Genomic DNA, 25,292 nt, shown 5'->3' with positions numbered 1-25,292 from the left:
GCTTGCTGCTCCCTTGGGCTGCTGGTGGGTCACTCAGAGCCTGTGTTCTCCTCACTACTTAGCTTCTTCCTTCTTATTCTGAAACTGGGTTACAGTATGTTCAAATGGTAGGAGCCATTTCTTTCACTGTTAAAGCTCTGATGTTTGCTTATCACTAATAAGCCTTGTGGAGTACATTCTCATCCCAGGCCATTTATTTTGCATAGAGGGTAATGCCTGGTGGGTTTGTAGCTCAGAACAGTGCTGGTTTGCAGCTAATCAAATCTGCATTTCTAAATGTTATGATCTAAATAAGTTGTCTCAGAACAGTCTGCAGTTTGGCACTTCATAGTATGATTTTACTACATATCCAACTCACTTCATAGGATATTTTTACTATGTATACAGTGTATTTGCTTCCAGTATCATTGTTAGATGTTTGTTACTTGTTGGTATATGCCAAGGTAAATGGAACTCCTATTATCCCATGGTGTTGCCAGGTCAGGATCATTAGATTCCATAGGAAAAAGCACATGATAATTCTCCGGGTGTTTTTATTAAACACACTCACTTGCTAAGGAAACAGTGACCGTTGGCAGAGCTGTACACAGAGAAAGTGGGAATTTGACCCTCTCCCACTCCTATGCGCACAGATGGGAAGTGAGCAGTCCCGAGTAGCTTACAACGGGTCTTCCCTCCCTGTTTCCATCCTTTCGCACCCAGCCTTCTTCCTACAGTTTTAGGAGAGCTCATCCTTCTGCAGTTGTTAGATAACGTGATTTTGTTTGAGTTTATTCATTTTGTCTGTCTGCATCTCTTGCATGCTTTCCTTTTTATTATTTCCCCCCGGCGGTAGGGCGGTAGCACTTTCAGATGCAGGGTGAGCCCTCCGGTGGTACCTGCCACCTTTGCTTTAGGCTGTGCCAACTCTTTTGTCCCCTCCAGCTGCGCCTGCTGGAGCCCGAGGCGCAGACCCGCGTCCCTGAGCCGCTGTGACCTGCCCGCTGTGTGTTTGCCGTGGGCAGGCACGCTCGCGTTCACCGGGCCACCGGGGGGCTGGTACCCCCGCTAGCCACCTCCCACCCTTGATAGCCAGGGCTGGTGGCAGGTACCGGAGTCGGCTGGGAGCCCCCGCACAGCTGGGGGTGCTGCGGGGGGGGGGGCGCCCTCCGCGGCTGCCCATGGCCGCGCGGTGCGGGGCAGCTCGCAGCGCCGCCGGGGGGCGCCCTGCCCGGGGGGTGGGCTACCGGGGGGGGGCGGGGGGCTGCCTGTGTGTGTGTTCCTGGGGGGGGGTGTGCCCTACCTGCGGGGAGGGGTGTTGGGGAGGGGCCCTACCTGCGGGTCCCGGGGCCCTGCCCGCCCCCGCCGGCGGGGGCCGATGCGCCCGGGTGCAGCACGGCGGCGCCAGCGAGCGACACCGGGTGACGCAGCGCTGCGCCGGGGGCGCCCAGCAGCGCCCCGCAGCCGCGGGGTGGGCCACGCACCCGGGACTCGCACCCGGGCCACCGGCCGCCGCTGGCTGCTAGTCCGGGCTGCTGGGCCGGCGGGTGGCGAGGGCGCTGCGTGCAGCCTGGCCGGGGCGGGCTCGGCTGCCTGCGGGCGGCACCTGCCCGGCCCGGGGTCCCCTCCCCGCCGCGGGGTCCCCTGGCCGGCCCGGCCGCGCAGCTGCGGGCACAGCCCGCTCCGTGCTCCGCAAAACTGGGGGCACAGCCCGCGCCCTGCGGGCTCCGCGCTCTTCTCGGCGCCGGCTGTACCCGCTCTAGATGCCTGCAGTACGGAGGAACCCAGCTGCTTCCCATGGGATGCATCTGCATAGAGGAAGAATTCCTTCTTTAAGATGGGTAATAAGCAAACGATATTTACTGATGAACAGCTAGACGCCTACCAGGTAAGGTACCCCGGCTGTCAGCTGGGGAATAGAGGAGCAATCCGCGTATGTTTGTGGGGTGGGGTGGGTTTTTTCCCAAACATAAACGCAAGCTTCATTTGTAGCCTACCGGCATATATTCTGCTGTTCCTTCCAGCAGCTGTGATAGTATTGTGAGGCTGGGATGCTGAATATACTCAGTTTAATTCCCTTCTCTATATGCAGGGAAAAGAGTCAAATCCTCAAGGTCTGGACTAGGAAGCAGGGTGAAGACTGTGACTAGCTTGACAGTGGGAGCTTTTAGTAGGATCTTTCTCTTGAGTGTTTTGTAGAGAAAAGTGGAGCAATAACCTCTCCTTCTCTGCCTGATGCCTTTGGTGACAGTAGAGGGGAAAGGAGGATGTGTGTGTGTGTGTGTGTCTTGTCTAATTTCACTTCTTTTAAGGACAAGTCACAGAAACACGCTGAATGTAATTCCAGCATAGGTATCCCTGTGCTTGCGTCCACTCCCGGATGGCAGTTTCTTACCTTAAAGCAGTGTGTGATTTATGTCTACGGATGGCTTATTGGTGGTACTTTATTTACTTCACATTTCATGAGCTGGATTTCTAACAGGGTAGAAAAATAACAGTTCCTAGCTTTCTGTCACGTTTCAGTACACTGCAGATCTGATTGAAACGGGCTGCAGGCAACTCTCTGCACACTGGGCATCTCGAAGGAGTTTGCTAGAACACAGCGAGGCAGTGCAGGAGGGGAAGCAGGGGGGGAAGCAGGGGTGGGAGCGTGCTGGGGCGGCAGCTGCCCGCTGGTGATGAGATGCAGGCAGGGCTGCCTGCGCTGCTTGGTGCCTGGGGGATGGACACACGCAGAACTAACAGCGCAGGAAATCCACATTTGGTTTATCTCCTGATAACATGAGGGACAGATCCAGCGCACACAGGAGTAAATACCTTCCTTTTTACCTTCATCTTTGACTCAAGCCCTTGAAGTAGAACCTATGATTTTAAATACTGATTTTCTTCGGAGTTGCTGCTAACATGGCTTTTCACAGGTGTAGATATTTAGCCACAGATAAATCCCTGAGGTTAGGGGTATATGTTGAAACACTTTAAAATGTTATCCCATGCTGAAAATAAGGCATAAATTCAATTGTCTTATTAAATGCCTAGGCTTTTTCTTGTCATTGCAAGAAATGGAGCTTCTTTAATTTCCGTGTGTCACACATCTTACCCTTGCCAGCAGTCTGTCACTGTAACATATTAGTCTGAGTTAGTGGTCTTAGACTTAGTAGTCCAAGACCCAAAAACGCTTTTTTACATCCCCGCTGGAAATCAAAGGTCTGTAAAGCACCAATGTCTGTCTTCTGACTAACAATGAAAGTGAACACAGAACAGACCACAACTGCAGTGAAACAAAACAAAATCCAAATGTAATTAATGTTATCTTCTCGACATAAACTGGCAAATGCAAGAGCTGAAATGTCATCCCTAATCCACTGCTCTTCATGTAGAAATTGCTGTTCTCTAATGGCTTTTGCAGCCCCTGCCTTTCGTGACGCTGGGTAATTGATCTCAAAGCCTGGTAGTAGTTAGGCTCAGTGGCTGGAGTCAGCTGAGGGATTTCTCTGTTACAGGCCAGCTTGTAGTTCATTAGTCTAGTGCAAGATAATTTTTGACAAGTAATAGTTCTTGTTTTACATGGTAACTACAATAAAATAACAAGTTTCAGGACGATGGCTAACATCCAGAATTTGTTAGGTAGGAATATCAGCCTCGTGCCATGAGCAATCAGATAAAGCCCTTACTTACGTGGCTGGTGCTTTGCCTCTGGTCCGTGAGTTACTGCAGACCTCTTGGATCTCTGAGGCACACAACTCCTGGGCTTGCTGCTGTAGCATCTGCACAGGGCTGCTGCCTCTGCCCTGCATTCTGGGGGAGCACTGTGCCTGCTGTGGTACCAGTGGGGCTGCTGGACTTGGAGTTTGCCATCTTAGCTGCCACCTTCTCAATTTGTGTGGTTCCTTCAGAACGGAAAAGGGGAGAATGGGGTGATGGTTCCATCATTTTTAAAATGTGGGTTTTTCATTTCTTGAACTGGCAGTTGGGTTGCCAGGTCCTCTGAACACTGGACCACAGTAAGATGCTGGCCACCAGGGTCCACTTTGCAGTGGTCTTCTGTGCACAGCTGTATCCCACTGCGCACCCAGGCATCCGTATAGAAATTGCTTTTAAAATGGATCATTGATTAATCTTCCCCTCCCCAAACAAGAACAAGGCAACTTCTTGTGAATTGTATGTCTGTGAGTTGGTCCTGTACTCCTTACAATAATACCCAGGGTTACAACATCTGTAGTATCAGTATGGCAGAAGCAAAGAGGCAACTTGCTCCTTTTTGTAAAATAGGTCGGTTTTTTGTTCAGTTCCCCAACAGTTCCTACTAGAAGACTGGTCAAAACTTCACTCCCCTTATGTTAAGACTTATGTCTTTATTTGAATATATTTCTGGCCATTGTATTATCTGGTTGTAACTTCTGCCATTTTTGTCCTTAATGCAAATTGCACTGCGCATATAGCACCTAAATACTACTTTAGTAGTGACATTTTTATAATTTTTTAAAATGCATTATGTTTTAAACGCTTATTCCATGGGAGATACTATGAGATGGGAAAGCGAGAAGTTCATGTGCTCAAAGTATGGTAAAACCGTATGTAAGTGGCTTTGGTTTCCAGGAGCAAAGATTAAGCTGCAGAAAAAATAACCTGCTTGAAGAGCTAGTATACATAAATCTTAAGTCATTAATATGATATTAATGAAATAAAATAACCAAATTTGATTTGTCTAAAACTTTCTGAAATGCCCATATATAAACTTTTTTTGCATATGAAGTGCCATATCGAAGAGTCATTTTTTTAGCAGAACCTTTACACTTAAATAACTGTAAATTGGGTCACCCACAAGATGACCTCAATATTTTTAATAGACAAGGGTTTTAAATACTTTTCATTAAGACTGGCGATGGGTGGCCGGTTGAAACTGTTTGTAAAAGAGATGCATAGTAGGACTTAATAATATTAAGCCTCTCAGCTTTTTTCATTCAAAGTAGGTAGAGGCAAACTGAAGAAAGACCAGAAAGCTGCAGATCTCACACACCCTGTCTCATCACCTGTTCTTTAGTTACTGTTCTAGTTGACAGGTCTTCACATATTAATAAACTTAGCGAAATGTTTTGGAAGTTAGGCTTTTGCAAGTGTTGGTTTCCTTACTGAGATTCACCTCATTTAAAGTTAGCTGTGTAAGAAAATGAATTCTACAGGGGATTGCTGGTTCTTACGCCCTCCGAGTGCTTGACAGTTTGGGAGGGGGGGTTGTGGGTTGGTTTTGGCTTGGGGTTGTTTTTTTTTTTGGTGGTTTGGGTTTTTTGTTTTTATATAAAATGCAAAATCTAACCAAGGTCTGGCTAGGGCAGAGGTAAGTATTAACCAGCAAGAAAGATGTGTTTCATTGCCATCAAAGAGCGTTTTAAAATTCATCTTTTAAAAGTTGTCTGTAGGTTTTGGAGGTCAAGCCTCATACTGAGACAAGAAAACGAACAGGAATTGTAGGCTTTTTTGAGTGATGCTGTATAAAGATGCTTGAAGCAATAGAAGATCCAGGCAATACAGTACAGCGGCATCAGAGCCGTGGGTTGGCCTCAGGGCGCTGCATTTCCTACCGAGCAGGATGTGCAGCAGCTGCGCGGGGGGCATAGGCAGCCTGCACCCCTGCTCAGCCAGCTTGTCGCCCTTTCTGGAGTTAATTGGATAAATGGTCTGAATTTGATACAAACGTGGTTCTGATTTTTTTTTCCTAATAGACAGAACGTAGAGAATATAGGGCACAGATATTTTGTATCAGATATTACTGTTTTTATTGCAAGCTATTTCTTTTTTTATTTGTTCATTAATGGGATTATTTACTCTGCGTTATTTAATGTAGCCTCAAAACAGACTGATATTTATCCTGGCTGTGTTCTAGGCAGTTTATTGCAATAAAAGGTAGTAATATGAAATAATGACTTACTGCTTCTACACAAGAACTTGTCTATTACAGAGCTAGTTTTTTGCTTTCATTAAAATTCTGGTCAAAGTGGGATTCAACTATAATTCATGAGAATTGTGGAAAAACCTGATGAAACAAGTTACGTTATGATCTGTCAAGAAATGCCATTTATAAAGTGAAACTGGGTCATCAAGCTAGCTATCCTTTGCTTTAAAAAGCTGTACTTCACTTAATTGGGATCTTTGATGAAAATGAACCCTTTACAAGAATATAAAAAGTGTGTTCATCATCACAGGTTCTCCAGGTCCTTCTGTAAAAAGTATTTTCCAGTTTGATAGAGTATTGCTGCCTAAGTGCAAATTTAAGTAGCATGGTCATGGAACAAGGGTTTTGTGAGATTATCCTTTAGTCAGATTCTGGTTTTATGTTACCAGAATATATATTTTATATACACTACTGGTTTTCTAGTGCATATATAGATTGAGCAAAATTCCATTTATTGACAGTTTGCTGCTTCTTTGGTCTACAGCTGCAGATTTTTCCTCCTGAAACTCAGTGAGTGTTTTAGTTGTCCTGCCTGTGGCTCTGAAGTGTACGTGATTACGAATAAAGGTGGTCTGGATGTTAAAATCTCCATTGACATTCTGACGTAACCAGCTTTTTTAAATGATAAAAGTCCATATACCAATACTATTATTAATGCAGATACTAACTCTGGCAGGATTTTTCTGAGTGTTTAAATCTGGATGCGCTGAAGTACTTGCCCAGCTCAGCAATGTTGGCTGGTGCTAGCCTCAGTGACTTCCAGTAACTCTTTATGTATTCACAGTGATGAAAATACATCAATATCTTGCTGACTCAGTCTTGCACAACTCTATACCAGTCTTAGTTGTATGGCAGCTAGAATGAAAGTATTGCAGTTGTAAAATGTTACCGGAATAGTTAATAATAGATCTTCCATGAAAGTTCTGTTGTTTCTATCTAGCACCCTTTAACTTACATTTTTGATTACTTTATAGGACAATGTTTTTATGGTGTTTTGATTAAGTGTTCTTACACGCATTGTATACTTCTGGCACAGTGCAAAACATCATTTGTGATTTTAAAAATGAAACTTCTGAAATAATTTGTTTGAAACGCTGCCATTTAAAATGCTGCAGCAACCAGTACTTCTCATTTCTTAAAAGCTGCTCAGTAACACAGCTGTCTGTCTTGCCTTGAGGTTATTGTCAGAACTGCTGTTGGTTGCTGGTTTACTTCATCTGTGGCTTGCTGGCTTTTGTTTGAGACTGTTTTACTAATTGGGAGTGAATTTGTATTGCTAAGACTTCCATATTATTTCCTTATATATAAAAATTCCCAATGGAGCTGTTGTAGGATCAGAACAAACCAGCTCTTATGAAACTATACGTATAAAAGGCGGAATGTATGTATTGTCTTAGAGGACAAACATGCATTTAATGTGTTTAAGAAATATTGTTTTGCAGTAGCTTTGTGTACTTGGGCATTGCTATTCTTTCATCCTGTTCCTTTCTCCAGTTTTTCTTCTTCTCTGTAGAGAAAAGTCTTGCTTATCTGTGTGAGGTTTAGTTTTATTTGAAACCTGTGCTTTATGCACATTGATACTTGCTTCAAAAAGTGGTGAGTGATAATTTCTCATTCAGTGACTTCTGCTGCCATTCACAAACTGCGCGCCGCGCTCTGGTATTGGCAGCGTATCCAACAGGGCAAATGACGTGTGGTCTGACACAGGAGCCATACCTCATGTTACGCTCTGTGTGTACGCTTTATGTAAAGTACCAGCATTCTTAGCACAATTATCTCAATTTTTTGTTCAGATAACTGTAGAACTAAACATAAAGCAGAACCGACCTAGGAGTTTGCAGCGAAGGCTTACAGACCAGTGGAAAAGGTAGTGGACCACCATATGTCAGTCTGTTCCTGTTTTGGCCTAAACCTGCAATCACCTGATGTAGGAAATCAAAGAATAGAGCTCTAACAGCCTGTGTATTCTGCTCTTTTGGGAAGTAAATTTTAAGAGCAGAGCCCGTTAACCCTACTTCACAGGCAGTGTTGGGTGACTTGCAGAAGGTCACGCTACCAGCCAAGAGCAAAGCTAGCCGTGGAAGCTAAATACACCAGCTGTCTCTTTTCTCTGCAAAATATTTTAAGAACCAGTTAAGCCACCTAAATGTCAAATTTGAAAACCAAGTCCCATTATACAAGCTAATGATCTCATTGAAATCAATAGGAAATTTTGTTTGTTTTATTTTATTGACTTTGCTAGACATAAGGAAGTTAAGCGGGTAATTGCAGATTTATTTAAGTGGTATCTTACCCTCCCAAAACTGCCAGTGATCCTTTGTCAGACATCTAATTAATTTGATTATCAAGAGCACAAGGACAGACTGAGTGGGACAGTTGATCTTGGAAGAGGAGCATGTGTTTTCCCGGGGGCTGGGGTAGGGGACCTCCCAGCCTCTCTTTAAATAACCTAAAACCCGCGAGGGGCCTTCTGTTAGCAGGAGGTTTTCAGGCCATTGTATAGCCTTAGAAATAAAAGCAATGTTTCTTAGGATAAATTCTTGCCAGAAATCTTGAATCGATAAGAATTACAAAAATTCTGGTAACGTTTCTTTGTTCAGTATTTACTCTGCGCTGGCCTGGCGGGAGCGCCAGTGCCTTTAGTGTCCAGACAGAGCAGCCAAGTTGCTCTTTGAGTTCTTCATGAACTCAAATACATTCCACAGAATAGCAGATGGGTCCCATGATATCTCTGGCTTGAAGGGAGATGGATGTCGTCATATGCATAAATGACAAATGCTTTCTAGGACCCGCTTCACCTTTCCTTATGAGGGAGTTACTTTAACATGGTAGTTTACTATTTATTGTCCATCATTGTGTATTTTCTGTATGAATGAAGTAGCCAGAAGAAAATTGGATGACTCACCTCCGTGTTTCTTTGGTCAAAAGTCTTTAATTAAATTGCCCGAGTCCCAGCAACTATATAATCTGATTTTGTTATTTAGACCCTTGTTCCATCATGACTTTAATCCAAGTTAGGGCTGTGCTTTCAAAAAAAAAAAAAAAAAAAAAAAAGGGCCAGTCCTGCACCTCTTTCCTGCCATCACTAGATACTAGATACTTGAGCTTCATCCCTTGTACCAGCACCGCTGGTGCTCTGTTCGAAGCCACTGGATGGAAACAATCCGAGCTGGGAGTGGATCTGGTTTTGCTAGGTTCATTGCCAGACTCGTGAGTTTCCTCCGTGGGAGTTCTCTGATGCAGTTCTAATATCTGTGGGTGCGAGGTGGCATGAGGGAAGAGGCAGGAGCGAGGAGCTGGGAGCAGCAGGAGTGCAGCTGGGCTCCCATGCGGTGGTGGCTCGGAGCTGCGGCGTTTGCCTCGGCCGCCCCAGACCTGACCTAATGGTGAGCATTTCTGAAGCGCTGCGTGCAATCTTGCTGTGGGGCAACAGTAGGGGCCAGGTCACAACTAATTTGTGGTGCTCTGACCCCGAGTGGCATTAAGATCTCGGCAAGTGGCCTGTGAAACCACTAAACCACTGTAAATGCTTTTTGGACACCGCCACCCCCCACCCCCCCCAACACGCAATTCCACGCCGGTGGCAGGCGCGGCTGGAGCACTGCAGGCAGGCAGTGGCCAGGCATCGCTTGCAGCTATTTATTGTAAAGGTTTTCAATATCAGTGGGTTTAGATTATGTTAGTTAAAATTTTGTTTGATTTAAAAAAAAAAAAAAAAAGCAGGCAGTAGTGTTTGTTGTCAAAGATGTGAGGTGATTCACGTTAAAATAAAAAAAACCCAGACACGTGGACCTCCAGTGGGGATGGATTGTGATCTGACCTCTGGGTGTGTCTTCCAGTGGTATTTTTGCATGATTCCTGCGAGGTAAAGGGTGGCTTTTCTTTTTCATCTTTATCTCCATTTGCACATAAATTCCCTGTCAGCTTTCTAGTTAAGTAACAGTGCCTGCCGTTCTCTCAGGCCTGTATAATTACGGGCTGATTGCTGCCGAGGGCATTGCAATTATTGGTGAAATTGCACCTGCCTCACCTTAGTCAATGAAGCATCCTTAAGTGACGGTTTGACTGTCAGTGTTGAATGTGCTGGAATTAATGAAGACTTAACCAGCTGGCTCCTGTTTCACTTTGCGCGGTTCCAGACGATGTGCTGTGGGTGTCGGAAGCTCACCCGGTGCTTCCCGCTGCGCCTGGTGCCACTGTTGTGCCCCGCAGTGCCGGGGGAAGAGCTGCTCCGCCACATCGTACGGGGAGCGCAGGCAGGTGCCGTCACTGGTGCTGCAGGACCGATGGTGTGCCCGCACACCCGAGACAAGTTTGCCCCAGCTGGCTGCGATGGCGCGTGTCCCTCCTGCCGGAACGGGCGCTGGGCCGAGTGGCTCTCAGCCACTCTCTTGTCCTCTGGCGGGTAGCACCGGGGGTCACGGCGGTTGTGTGTGCTTTTAGGTCAGACTTACCAAGCCCGATGTTGTTACCTTGTCACTAGCTGATTTAAAAATACAATGAATTTCAAATAAGGTTCCATTGAAGGAGGAAGACTACTAAGAGCTGAATTCCCAGGCGAGTGCCTGGCTGTATCCCGCAGGCCTGAGTCAGGCCGCAGCAAGAGTCGTGGTTGTTCCCTAAATACACACATCCCCATCAGCCACTGGCTCTAAGACAAGATGAAGTATATTTTTTTTAAATGTACAACCTGAGCAATGTTCTAAACTGATCATCCAACAATCCATTGCCACCACTGTTCCCAGGTCTGGATGTGGGGCAGAATTTGCCCTAAATACGCGTTGGACAAGACCGTGGGGATGCGGGGATATTTCTGCTAATGGACGGGACTCATTATTGTGGTTCCTCACAGCACCTGAAAATATAACTTGTTTTGTGACTGATGTAGAAAGACATATAATGGAAACTATTTCACTGCTCATACTACGGCGCTTTTGTGAAGTGTGTGAATTCTTCTAGCAAAACACAGTTGTTCGTATGGAGTGAATGCAGTACCACCGCAGAGCCGTTTAGAATGCGAGTGAATGTTTGTAAGCTCTTCTTCCATGCTCAGAGAGCTCTGCTTTGCATTCTAGTAAGTTACTCCACGCGCTGTGGTGCCGCGAGGCCAGCGGAACGGTTTGCTGTCTGGAGCAGGGGCTGTTCCTTTCCCCATGGTCCCGACGGACCAGAGTTTGCAGGCTTCACCAAAATGACCACAGCACAAAGTAGTTGTTAGCAAAACCAGTTAATAACCAAGTACATCACCTTTATTATTAAATCGATTGCCTCTAATAGAGGAATAATCCAAGTTAGAAGATAGTTTTCTTCATCTATTTGTTATTTATAACTTTCTAGATCCATTTATTGAATGTTTTTGGCCTATACCCTTACTTTTTTGATTTAATTTTGTTTCTAGTCTGGTCATTCCACAGTGGGGAAGTATTTCAGCAAGCTGGGCTTTTTTTCTCCCGAAGTTCCATATTAACAAAATTGGTTTTATTGATAGCCCTGTCCTTAGGATGTTTCAGTTATTTCGTAGCATATATTGCTTTCTGAGTCAAAAGCAGATGGCATATCTAATGTTTTCCTGACAGATCTGAGTTTCCTTCAAAAAGATGGGAAATTAATTCTTTGCCATTGTTTTCAATATCGCTATAGTACAATAACACATCTTGTTTTTTAACAGGATTGCACCTTCTTCACCCGGAAAGAAATTCTTCGGTAAGTAAATTGTATCAAATTTTTCCTTTGTGATTTGTATGGAAGAGACTGAATCTTTTCTCTGACTTGTGAGGAAAACCAAATAAAGCCAGCTATTTTGCGTGAATGAATGAGAGTATAGGACTGGACTCAAGATACAGTTACAATATATACATGTGTCTAAGGAAACAGGTGCTGATTAGCTTGACATCAATGTCATTGGCTTTTCTAGGGATGAGCCAGTGACTTTTATGAAAGGAATGTGCTGCCTTTCTGCTCGGTTATATATACATATATATACACACACACACACATATCTGAAGGTACATCCTTCATTCAGTACATGTTTTGGTATGGACTCAAGTGCGGAGAAAACTGGTGGAACTTCAGGTGCAGAGCGCTGAGAATGCTTGTTCCTGTGCAAACTTTCCCTACAGAAAGTCACGGGGGCTGGGGTCGCTTTTTGCAATTGAAGGACTTGGGGTTGTTTCAGCAGTGATGGACTGAGCCAAACTGAAGTCATTTCTGCCTATGTATGGGCTGACTTCTTGCCCAGGATCCTGCCGTGGATTCTTGATCTCTAACCATTCAGATTAAGGATCTGTAAAAGCATGACATCGATCCTGTCCTGTCAGTATACCTGTTTTTTCATGAGGATTTTTGCTGTATTGGGCAGTGAGAATAAATCTGTGGTGTGTATCTAGATGTAGGAGCTCATAACGCTTCAGGATTCTCAAATTTGACTAGCTTCTCAGACATAAGAAGCCTTTGTTTTCATAAACATTGGGAACTGCTTTGAGATCAAAACCGGACGTGGTCTCTGAGCGAAACGTTCTTTGCCACCACTCTGTTGCTGTAAATGTCAGGAAGATGGATGTTGTGTCGAGGCAAAAACTAACGGCTTTGAGTGGTGTGCTTTGTTTTTTTGCTGGAAAAATAAGAGGTGGTATTTCAGCTAATTTCCTGCATCCCTTTTTCTCATTACTGACAGAGAAATGATGCACTCGCTCCTCAGCAGCGCGCATCTCTGAGACCGCTGTGCAGTAACAACGTTGCAATACCACCACCTCAGCCAGAATTGAATTTGGTTCAGGTCCCTCTTCTATAATTATTCTGGTTTAAAATTTAGTCACGTTGCTGGGGTACATTTTAATGGTAAACGGTGTGACGGAGTCAGGATGTGCGTGCAGCGAGTGGGTGACAGCTGCCTAAAGATAAGCTCAGCTTAGTGTGGGCTGGCCCCAGCAGAGACACTGGCGTCCTTGGGGCGAGTCCGGGCTCCACAAAAGGGAATTTCCATAGCATGAATGTAACTGCTTTAGCAAAGCGTTTCTTGGCTGCAGACCTCCAGGGGTGGTGTGTAGTGGTTAGCTGTAAAGAGGTGCTGTTCTGTGAGGGTGATGCCCTACAAAACGTCGCGCAGCTTGAATAAAACTGAACAGTAGTTGTATGTTCCGTCAGGGCTGCCCTGTTGCTAGTCCTGCTGGAGGATGCTGGCTTTGGTAAAGCCAGAATTTGTTAGGGCAACTTGTTTAGAAAAGCAGCTGTGAGAGAGACATGTAAGAGACTTTGTGGTTTAGACGTCAGGAGGGGTTTGATGATGTTCTTGTACCGTCATCAATTCCAGTAGTTGGATACAGAATAAAGGATGTCCCTGTGCAGCCACCAAACCTCCGATACATACATGATATACGCAGAAAAAAGCCACGACACCTAACAGTGTAGTGCGATTTGTTGTATATCCAGACCTTTAGCCACCTTCTAAGTCTTGTAACAGTCAACAAATAACTGCTCTTCTGTTTCACAGGGCTACTTGAGACACGAGTTCTGAAACCATTTGTTTGGATTGGATAAACTGAAAAAAAAGGCTTTGTTTTTCTAAAATCCCCTTTAAATTGTTAAAAGCTTTATAATTGTATTTGTACTATGTTTCTATGAGAGAAATAATTATGAATTAAGGATTTTACATTTTATGTTAGCTAAGGTTCTCTTTGTAGCTTTGTATACTTGACCTAATTGGAGAATTTGGACCCTTCCAGGGTAAGTGGTTTGTAGACTGTGATACTGTGTCATCTTGCTTTTAGGAGTAATTTCTTTTTCTTCCTGGGGATAATGTCTAAGGAAATAGTGGAATTAGCCTGAAAGACTCATTGATTTCCACTGCAAGAAAAGTGACTCATTGTGGTACTTGTACACATCTAAAGAAAAAATTGTGGACAAATAGGAAGCCTAAAACATGTGCAGTATGAGCCCAATTTAAAGAATAAGACATAAAATGTGACCAGTTTTATAGTAAGACTAACATTGGTGGGGGGAGGATGGCTTCGGAACTGTATCTGTGTTTTACAGTGATAAAAAAAGGAAATAAAGGATCAAACATCTCCATGGAAGTTGCAATTAGGAATCTGCTAAATCTCAATAGGCAAACTTTTTTTTTAATCTGGAAAACAACATTTCCAAACTAAATTTGAGCCATCATGTGCAACTGAGAAAACACAGAAAGTGTACTTGGAAAAATGTGCTGCAGATTACAAGAAAAGATATTTGAAAGTAATGAAATCAGAAAATGTCCTTGTGTGATAGGCAAGCAGGAATGTACAGTATTGCAAAATCTGACTATGAAGTAAAGAGTCAGCAAGTTCTGTTCTCTTTTTCTGGGTTGCAGTAGATAAAAAATACTTGAGAATGAGTTTGCGATGTGCAGCTTTGACAAGCAGATAAAAACTGGCTGAAATTAAGAGATTTCTGTACAGAATTGTCATAAAACTTTCACATGCACTCTTCAGTTTTTCTTGACAGCTGAGACTGAGAAAAAACTTACACTGAAGTTTGATATCAGGGTGCTAAAGATAATGTTTTAGATCGTGCTAAACCCCAAAAGAATAAATGATCTGGATTTGCAAGTATTTTTTATATAACAATACCCTGGGCTTGATTTGTAGTGTGTGCCCCATGCAGAACCTGAGACTGTACTGGATAGGGGACCTTTGGTCGTGGTGAAAACAGCTCACAATTTATTTCTGTAAGAGCACTCTGTGGTCCTGGAGAACTGTGGCAGCATAAAAGAATACCTGAGCAGAAATGGATCTTTATTTTCTCCTTGATTGAGGCAGATTACACAGTACTGTAAACGGCGTGGTGCTGGACAGAACACTACATGTATCTCTTACAAAACTCTGTCATTTGAAACTACATTTGCAGACAGATTATTTTTTTAATAATATATATTATTTTTATATATTTTATTATATATATGATAATGTTTTTTCCCTTGCCTGGCAAGTGTGACTTAAGAGTAGAGGAGATTACTAGAATTCATAGGACTTGATGAAGGGAGCAGCACTGAATTGTGGAAAAGATTCTCCTGCTCTTCGGGAATGGGTGGATGCTTTTCTATGTAAGAAAGTCTGGCGTGGGGACAGGGGGCAACAGGGACGGGGGGGCATCGGCAGCTCCTGCTGTAGCTTCTTACTCTGCCTCTTCCCTATGAAAGCAACTGAGCACCTTTGACAAGTCGCCACTGTAGTTTGTTGCCAACACTTAATATTTGTGTGTATGAGGATAATATTGCCTGTTGAGGTTGCAAGCTCTGTCTGGTAAGGATAATTTGAACTATTTTTACATGCAGCTTGCTGAAAGTTATCTTTGTTGTAGGTTTTACATTTTTACAGTAGTGAAAAAGCTGTTCTGAATATTTTTTTGAGGCTTATGGTAACTCTGAGAGGTGCTGTTGTCATGGTAGACCTGGTCATTTAAATAGAACGATGAAAGAACAGTGAAGTGTCAAATGTGACAAATAGTATTTAAGTTAAAGCAACTCTGACAGATTGTTAGTAAGTACTGTTTCTCTAAAAAGCGTAGAAATGTGAATAAGGATTTTTTTCTTGGTTTGTTTTTCTTTCTTCAGTAACATGAAAGGGCATAAGTGATGCCAATGATAATGCCCCAGATTGTTAGAATTTATTGTGAAACGGAAGCGTAGCTTCTTCCAATACAGCTTAACAATACATTCTGTATTTCGTAACTGGAGTTGTAAGGAAACAATCTATACCCTGGGAACAGAACAAAGCGTGCACTTAGGCTCAATTATATTCTTTATGTTAGGCTAAGGAAAACTTTTCTGCTTGTGGGCTCTGTATGGGAGAGAAGCGAGACGCTGCCTGCGTGACTTTTCACCCTGTCTGCATCAGAAAGAGCAAAACCAAAAATACTTATGAGGAATGGTGCAACCTTAGAATATGATTGGGAGCAATAGATGTTTTTGGGGTAAGAGCTTAGATTAATGGACAGTGAAAAACGGATGCTCTGCTTGAAAAGTACACTGTAAAATGCAAAATATTAATGTCTGATTGGAAAATACTTAGAAGAATAAGATCATAGGAGTAGTTCTGTAAAGTCCTAAAATCACGGGAGAAGGACTAGTCACTTGGAATCATTGTATTTCCTCTGCTGCTGTAGCCTCGCAGTGTGACGTGTTGGCTCACGGGGCAGCATCACCGGGCTGAGAGGTGGCTGGCAGCAACGCCAGCAGCGGCGGGTGTTGGCTGTGTACGAGCTGTTGGGTGCACATTGCTGTCTAAGGAATTACAGGGTGGCATCAGGAGGTATTTCTGCATGCCTGAGGTGGTGTTTTACTCATAAAATGAGTTATGATCCCCTCGTTAATTAGCACTTCCAGATTTGGCATGTCCCCACCTGGACTAAGAGGCAGTAAGCGCTGTTCTGTGTTTCTCTAAGCACCGCAGAGCGCTCACGGGCACCGTACAAGGGAGGCGCAGGTCGGGCGCGGTTCAGGCAGAGCCGCATTTCTTGTGCAGGGACACAATCCAGCACCGAGTAACCTTACCAAACAAACAAACAAAACAAAAAAGGAATAGTTTTTTGGCTTGAGTCAGCCACCCTGGCAGGCTCACCGTCTGCCTGCATGAGTGTTGGCAAGGGCGCGAGGGAAGGGGCACAGCTGTGTGCGTGGGGATGGAGGGACGAACATGGCAGTTCCAATTTAGATCGATTTAAACTGATGTGAACCAGCATGAGACTGCAATTAGGTGAAATGGGCTTAAGTGTTTTTATCTGTCCCTGCAGGAAAAGTAGCCCATCAAAAAGCCCAAACAACAACAAATCTATTTTCTGCTGGTTTAATGAGCTGAATCAGCTCTCTGAGGGATCAGATGAGTGGTAAAGCTGGCACAAGAGCTAGAGCAAGCAACAGAACTGAAAATGAGGAAAGGAGAGATGAGCAAGACTTAACGTTTTGGTACCAGCACGGTGTTGGAGTGGCTTGGTCTGACTTCAGTGTGTAAGACTTTGATACTGGCATGGATTTAAGTTAACATAAATGCAGGGTGCAGTCAAAGAGGTGGCAGACACATTGTCTTGATTGATAATCTGAGTGTGGATAATTTGCACATTATTAGGAAATAGTAGAATTTATGAGTTTAAGATGAAGAAGAAATAAACATAGAATAATGGAAATGGATCTAGGAAAAAAAAAATCTAAGTGAGACTGCAGCAGAGGCAAGCATGCCTGGTAAAGAGAAAAATAGAAACCATAGATCATTATTGGTGCTTGATAGCTATTTATCACCAGAAAACCTAAGTACACGCTTAAGTATTAAAGACTGTTAGTTTTGAGATGTGCTTAACACAACTAAGAGGATTCTCATGGGCCCAGGACAAGAACGCATTAGAGAATGTCAGATAATATAGACGCATTTATGTTATCATTGATTCAAAAAAAATTCTGAAATATTTATAGGACAGCTGAGAAATTTTTAGAGTTGTTACCGATTTCCTTGGTAGGTATGTGTTAGAGCTTTGAAAACATGCCCCACTTCTTAAGGAGCATGTGGAAATTAGACCCGTATGTATAACTTCAGGGCATAACTGTGGTGCTTTGGAAGGTGCCAGAACACACTGGTGGACAATCTGTTCCTGAGTGTCTAGAACACAACAAAAACTCAGAGGCACCCACTGTGGATTGATTAAAAGCCAATGTCTTCCTTTGGTTGGCTGCTAAAAGGAGCAGATACAACATAAATAGATATGACATATCTTTTATTTTGGTAAAGCCTTTTCCACATTCCTGTGTGTGTTGCTCTTGTTCTACCTGTATAAATATGCTAGCCTCTTGGCTAAGGTACTATTGAACATACTTAGAAAATGTGTAAGAATGGTGAGAAACCTTGAGGTAGGAGGGTTGCAGACACTATGAAGATCAAGATTAGCTTTTTCAACAGTGCTCAGTATGTCAGAGAAATCATTAGATCTGAAACGAGCAGGAGGAAATTCACAGAGTTGAGTACTAAGAACTGAGGAAAAAAATTGTAAGCACAGAATGCAACATAACAAAAAAAATACGGGGTGGGGGGTAGTTGATCTAAGCAAAGTAAGCACAATTTTAACAAACGAACAAAACCCGTAACTCCCCCTGATGCTCTTGCAAAAAAGGGAAGTGCCGTTCTAGGATGCATTAACCTCAGCATTGTATATAAAATGGGAGAATTCCATTCCAGTCAGCACTGTTGGGAGCTCAGTAGGAACAGACTGTTCAGTTTTGTGCATCACCATTCAAAAACAATCTGTTGTACTGAAAAACGTCCACTAGAGAGAAACAGGAATACGGGGGAAAACATGATATATGAGGAAAGGTTGGAAAAACACTTTAGTCATAGCAATGAATCTGTTTAGATAACGTGCCTCTCATTATTGTAAATGGGAACAAATGGTTGAGCTGCCTCTTCGTTATTGTAAATGGGAACAAATGGTTGAGCTGTCTCTTCTAAGGTGGTATTTCTCTTACTCAGTTTTGTAAATCTGATTTTCTAACAGACAAGCTTTTACTCCAGCAGTAATGCTTACCTGCTAGCCAGCCCATCTGTCTATTTCTCCCTGTAGACTAGTACAGTTTGGCAAATACCCAGGCAGTCAAACACAGGTGTTCTTGGTTGTCCATCCTCGCCAAAAAGCACAAGAGCTGTAAATTAAAGTTGTGTAGCCTGGGTCTGACTTAACCTAGCTGGCCAGCTGTGGGGGGGTACGGCAGTAAAGTACAAAGCTGGGCACCATCTGGGCAGCCAGCATGCCTTTGAACCTTTTTGTAGAAGAAAATGAGTCATTCTGTTGAATTTTTTTTTTTCTCTGCCTGTTTCTTGGCATGTTTTTGATGGGTAAAATGTAAGTCAGGAGCCCTTCTGGCCAGCCCAGCTGCGTGCTGGGTTTGACACCCGAGTGCTGGGCGAGGCGAGCGGTGCTCGAAAGCCTGCCCTGCGGGGGCGGGGCTGCTCACAGGGGGGTGGAGGGGGGGTCGGGCACAGCTCATGTTCTTCCGGCACATCACGCCTTTAGAAAATTTGGGGTTCATACGGGGCGAGTTCCCATGCTGTCAGCTCTGGGGGAAGAATGCGTCTGCCAAGAGAATTCAGGTTTGGGGGAGCCCTGTACGCTGGGAACCTTCCTGAACTTTGTGCAAGAAACTGTATGCAGGGAGAATGTATATCCTGAAGCTGCTATTGATCTTCTTGTTAATTGTGCTTCTATTCTTGTTATTAATAACGTTTTTGTATACTCCATGAATGGGGAGAAAAAAAAAAGGCTTCTAGCCAAGTCCTGCATCTCCCGTGCCATAACGCTCTCCTTTATCGTGTCCCAGTCAGGATGCCCCCGTGTTGCGAGGCACGGGGGAGGACCACATCATTCCTTGTTCTGTGTGGGATCTGGACTGCTGGTGTACGGTGTCCAGTTCTGGGCTCCCCAGTACAGGAGGGATACGGAGCTACTGGAGAGAGTCTGGCAAAGGGCCACTGAAACCGTTAAGGGCCCGCAGGACCTCTCGTGAGTAAAGGCTGAGAGAGCTGGGATCTGGAGCGTGCAAGGAGGACAGAGCCCAGTGGCAGGACAAGGGGCAGCGGGTACAAACTGGAAGGCAGGAGGTTCTGTTTGAACACAAGGAAGCACTCGCCCCTCTATCCCCATCCCGGTGAGGGTGATGGAGCACTGGGCCAGGCTGCCCAGAGAGGTTGTGGAGTCTCCATCCTTGGAGATACTCCAAAGCCATCTGGACGCGGTCCTGGGAAACCTGCTGTGGGTGCCCCGGCTTGGCAGGGGGCTGGGCTGGGTGATACTGGAAGACCCTGGTAACCTCAATCATTCTGCGATTCTTTGAATCACCAGTGGAAGAGAGGCCTGTGGGCAGGTTCTTCGGTGGTGCTTCAAGGAAGGAAAAATACTACGAACTGCTTTTATCTACGCTTCCTGTGCATCATGGAGTTCTGTGAATGGCAGTTACACATACTGAAAGGCAAAGCCTTCCTGAGCGTGACTAGATCTTGTAGAATAAATTTATTATCAGTTATCTGCCAGAAATGTTTCTTGTGTAGAATTTCATTTTAATTTTACTGCAGATGGTGTAGGAGGTGGTTTATTTAGTATTGTCTTGAATTCATCTATACTGCTTCATTTTGCATTGCAGAGATGAAAGGACACTTGATGTGCTAACTAAAAGCTGGCTGAAGGCTCATCTGTCCACCTTCTCTCTTCCTCTTACGCTGCCTTTGTATAAAGCTGATTTCTGTGTCCAGTTACTGTATTTTACTGACATAATGAAAATAACTTCAATTTGGAAGCACAGAAGGGATGTGGCCTATCAGTAAGAGAAATGTAATGAAATTCCTTCACCTTTCAACTCTTCCTGCTTGCCTTTCTCGCTGTTCCTTTTTCTTTATCCTTTTGTTGAAGTGTGGCAATTTAGTGAGTTGAGTTCCTGTTTCTATCAGATGTTCCTGGCTGGTGCCTTCAGTGTCACCAAGTTTCCTATCATTTTGGTTTCAGCTCCATATGGTAGACTCATTTTTCTGATAGACTGTTGCAAACTCTTGCAGTCCTTGGAGAAAATAATTCACTGAGGAATTGCTGCAGTACAGAGATTTATGCTGTAGCTAGCATGTGGAACATGTAACTGTCATTGCAAAAGCAGTTTGTGAACGTGTGGCATAAATCTGAGACCCTGAAAGCACTTCATCAGTTGCAGACAGCCCTGGAGGTGCCTCCTTCCTCAGTTTCTGAGCCCCATGTTAAACCTCCTTCTGCTTGAGCTCTGGCAACTTTTTCTCTGCGCGTGGCAGACTTACAGACGCAGGTCTGGTGGGACCTGTTCCCCAGCTCTCTGATCACACGCCTGCCCATCCGCAGTAACAGCATTGTAGGACAAGAGTACGCGCCCCCCACCCACTGGCATCGGCAGGGGGCTGCAGCCTCTGCACATCAGCTCAGCTGTAAATCAGTTCCCGTCAGGTCTTTGCATCGGCACGATTCATTCTTTCCTGCAGTCTATGCAATCCCATCTCGAATGCTGTTGCTCCTTTGGCTTCCAGCCCTCTCTGTCTCCAGGGGCTCAGAAGGGCGGATCGCTCGGATCGCTCCGTTTCCAGGGCTGTGGGTAGACTGGCCAGTGGTGCTGCTGGTCTCTGGGGTGGTCACTTCTCTGCCTGTTACAAGAAGTCCTCCTCCAGTTCTGCTCTGGCATCTGGGCAGAAGCCTGTAGCTTTGATAGTGGTGAATAACCCACAGGGCAACTGAAGCGCGCGGGAGTGTGGCTCTGGAGCTGCCACTGGCGTCCTCCGAGCTCCTTTGGGACTGTTCGTCAGCACTCGCCACTTCGTCTCGGTGTCCCAGTTAGGCCATTTTGCTATTTATTTTCTGTGAATATGCCAAACAATCTAGAACTGACTCTTTGGGATAGTCTTGATCGGAATGTTAAAGTCTTTGAATGCCTTCCTGTTATTTAGGAATCAACAGGAAAGATGTTGAATTAAAATGTTTTCCCTTTACAACACAAATCAAGTGGCTGGTGCTACAAAGGCAGATCAGAGTTGGTGAGATGTTTATTAGGTTATAAAGGCCACTTTAAAGCTTCTGGTTATTTCTAATCAATGAGCCATTACAAGCTTTTATCTTTTGTTTTCAGCACTCCTTTAGTGCAGAGTTCTTATTCCAAAGCAGCCCAGCCAGCTGTAGTGTGTTGTCACTACATTTAGTGGTGGTGATCTATGAGTATCCAGCCAGGGAAGAGCTGCCTTGTGTTTTAATACACCCACTGATGACCTTGGGTACAATCTGACTTTCTCTCAAAGCTCAACAGCAAACTAAAATGAGTGCTGCAGGTGTAAGCTTGGAAATCTCTGCTTTTCAGTTTTACACAGGCATAGCGTGGAGGCATGGCTATAAGTTTGGAGGCATTTCAGCCATGTCCAGCAGATACCCGCACAGTGTTACCCTTGCCGACTCCAGGATGCTGCACCCTTGAGAACTGGGGACAGATGCTGACCCACCTTTTTTACCATATAAAATGGTCACAAGTGGTAGAATGAAAGTTAGCATCAACAAAAAGTAGGCTGTGGAGGCAATACTGTGTTGTTTGCGGTTTTTTTTCTGAACACAGCTTTTTTTGGTTTTCACTGGTTGATGGGCAGCTGGGTTGATTTAAAAATTTCTGCTGCTTACAGGTGTAAGTCTTGTTCTGCCCTTAATTAATTCAACAGAAAAAGTCTACCCCCATTTACATGCCCAGGCAGTATTGCTGGTGTAACTGCATCAGTTACCTCAAGGAGCTGACTGTGAAAACCTTGTGTATTTTAAAACACATCAGTTCCCTGAACCTCACTGCAGTTTCTCAAGTGTTAGTGCTTGTGCAAGGGAGGGGAGTGGGTGAGTGAGCTTGAAATTTCTGCAAGGGCAGATCACAGTTTAGGTTTAGACTGGAGTAAAGTGGTAGAGAGTCACAGCCTCACTCCTTGGATATAGTATGTTAACCGTAATCATATACCAAAATCTGTGGGGAGAAGGCATCATCAGTAAATTAAATTGTTCTCTAAATTTGTCACTACATTCCCTCCCACTGTCATCTGCGGGAGTAAACACGGCCAGCTTCTGCGGGAGTAAACACTGCCAGCTTTTCTTCTCGTTCTTCCATGCAGAGTAAACAAGGCATCTTGGCAACAAAGAGCACATCCAGGAATGTGAAAATGCTTCTGCATGCATCCAGAAGAATTTTTTGAAGCAAATGTGCCTGCAGGGTCTGTAGTCTCTCCTGCAAAGACAGTGAAGCTGGGTGCCAGTCCTGGCTTCTGGTGGTACATGATGGTCTGTGTAGGTGTTGGCTGCCTTTCCGAAGCCATACATGTTCAGACAGCACTGCAAAACCTTGCATTGCTCCCCTGAAAGGACATAAATGTTTCTGTGACAAGGGCAGATAGCTAAAGCAGCTTTTAGGTTATTTTCAGATATGCTTCTTGTTGAGGGCTGTGCTAAATGAAAGGATAGAGAGCCTTTCCTGGCTAGATCACAGCTGCTCCTGATGTGGCCAGGTCACCTGAAGCAGCCTTCTGCTTCTGTAAGAACAGGAGAAATATTAGAGCTTTTACCACTGAGCTTTGTTTATTTTCTATTTATGGTTAGTAATTAATGTTACTGAGATGCCTCAGAACGGGCAGTGATCCATACAGCGCCAGTCGGTGCAGCGTTTGGGAGGTGATCACTGACTCTGACTCAGTGTGGGTTTTAGTGCTTGGTCTGAGTGCGGCAGTAGTATGAGCAGTTGACGTAGTGATGTATTGCATAAAGGCAGGAGGGTTACAGGTGTAAATAACCCTTACACCTACTGATTTTTGTGTTGCGTTATAGAAAAATCGATCAGAAATCAGTTTCCTTGCCAAAAAATAAGTACTTGCCCAGTGTAATGTAGGTTACTCAAGTAAACAGAAGTGTTGCTGAAACTTGTGCCCAAGGGACTGTGTTTCACTGTGATACGGGGCTTTCTCACGATCCCGTAAGAGGCTGAAGGAGCTCTGCTATTTTTTCAACATGTTTTCTACAAAATCTGGTCATTTGGGAGACTCGTAATCCAGTTTGTCATAAAAAAGTGCATGGTGTCCCTGAAGGACTTTCCAGCATCAAAAAATTTCAGCGGGGAAAGGAGTTAATATTTTTTGTTGGTGGTTGGTTAGTTGAATTTTCTGTTAGTTGTATTATAAAGAATACCGGAGCTTGTGCAACGTACTGTGTTGGGTTTGGAACCAGAGCTGAAGAAACCTTATGGCCTTTTTCATTGTGAAATTAGCTAATGGTGCCATGTAATAAGGCTATCACAAATAGAGTTGCAGGGTCCTTGCAGATAAAAGCAAGTGGAGGATTGTTTTATGGCTGTAATCTTGTTTGTGGGAGCTGGATCGCAGCCACTTCCTACAGGCTCGTTTGGATGCTTTAGTGTGAAATCCACTCAGGTGGAAAGCTCTGACGCCTACAGATCTTGGAGAGATTTGGTGAATTAGCGGAAGAGTTAGCGGGAGGAGAGCAGGCTGCCGGAGCTGTCCTCAGGTCCACTGCTGATTACTGTGTCCATCCTCCACCTTCCAGCAAATTCTGGCAGGTCCTGCTGCACGCAGGGCCGCGTGCGGGAGCGCTGTGCCTGGCCACTCCTTCCTGCTCTTCTGCAGAGGTGGAAGAAAGGCTTAACTTTCAATGGACAGGCTGGGAACACATTATCTTCACGGATTTCTGTAAAAATAAGTATTTTCTGCATTGTGGATGTTTCTGAATAAAAGACGCTGCATGTATTAACACGTACAGGTAGGGACATATATATGTTAGGGTATAAAGATGTTTGGCAGTGGGAACTGTTCCTTTGCTGTGGTTGTTTTCCCCCACTTCCCATCCCTGGGCATGCATTTCCCTTTCCGATTCTAAAAATGGAGCTCTGTCGGCAGACGTGGTGTTCAGCTCGGTGCCCCTGGCTGTAACTCCTTGCAGAAAGGAAAGAGGAATCAGTTCCATTATGATCTCTGGCAGCAAACTAAAGGAATGTCTTTTTATTCTGTGTCCTTTGGCAATGTTTTTAGCTAAAACCTGGTCCCTTCTGAGAGATACTTTGAATATTTTCTTAGAGATGCTCTCTGAAATTAGCACAATTCCATGGTATGGAGGTATAATAGGGTGGTATTTGTTTTCTTGAAGGAACTGCAAGCCCTCAATGCTTGAAGTAGTAGGAAAAGCACAAGCAGAGAGAATGCATCAGTCTTGGGGAAACTGTATGTACCGCGGTGCTATCAGGTGGGCACACGGTAGGTGCCCTGTCCACGATAAAGTAAGAGTGCTTTTGTTGGCCTTATACTAGAAGACACAAAGTAGTTGATACCTGTGGGACAAGAAGGGTGGTTCTAAGGTGGAATACAAACTCAGACTGCTCTGCAATCAACAGCACAACACATTCCAGCTGAAAAAGGCCAAACTTCCAGGTGAAAGATTTTTTTTTTCTTTCTGCTACTAGAGAGTTTGGGTTAACTTCAGTATAAATAGGTCATTTGGGTTTCTGTGGACAAGATGGTGAATTCTGTCGGGAAGAAAAGATGGGTTTAGTCTGCGCGGATATATTGTGTTGTAAGGAGACTAACCCCTGTCCTGGGGAAAAGGATGCCTGTGGGCGGCTGGAAGAGCTGTAGCTGTGCCCTCTCTTGGGTCTCTCTCCCTCTAAGCCTCCATCACTGAGATAAGATTGTTGCTTCCTAGCAAAGGGCAGCTGCGATACAGCATTGAACCTGTCCTGGGCCTTCCAAGGCTGTTTCTTGTGTTAGACCAATATCGCTATCTCTGTAGATACCATTTCAAAATTTCTTACTTTACTTGACGA

The 25,292-nt window shown here is 44.4% G+C and overlaps 1 protein-coding gene across 1 annotated transcript in view; it reads left to right on the top strand.

Moving 5' to 3' along the window:
- Positions 1-1,348: 1,348 nt before the first annotated feature.
- The window catches only part of CIB2 (calcium and integrin binding family member 2), a 49,814-nt gene continuing 25,870 nt past the window's right edge, over positions 1,349-25,292 (top strand). The window contains exons 1-2 of the mRNA XM_037396259.1: positions 1,349-1,867; positions 11,598-11,632. Of these exons, the coding sequence (XP_037252156.1) occupies positions 1,817-1,867; positions 11,598-11,632 (86 nt within the window). The 5' untranslated portion in view covers positions 1,349-1,816. The remainder of the gene's footprint in view (positions 1,868-11,597; positions 11,633-25,292) is intronic.

The sequence above is a fragment of the Falco rusticolus genome, chromosome 7 (genome assembly GCF_015220075.1).
Source record: "Falco rusticolus isolate bFalRus1 chromosome 7, bFalRus1.pri, whole genome shotgun sequence".
Classification (NCBI taxonomy): Eukaryota; Metazoa; Chordata; class Aves; order Falconiformes; family Falconidae; genus Falco; species Falco rusticolus.
The sequence above is the reverse complement of the archived record's forward strand: the minus strand, read 5'-3'. Positions and strand labels throughout refer to the sequence as shown.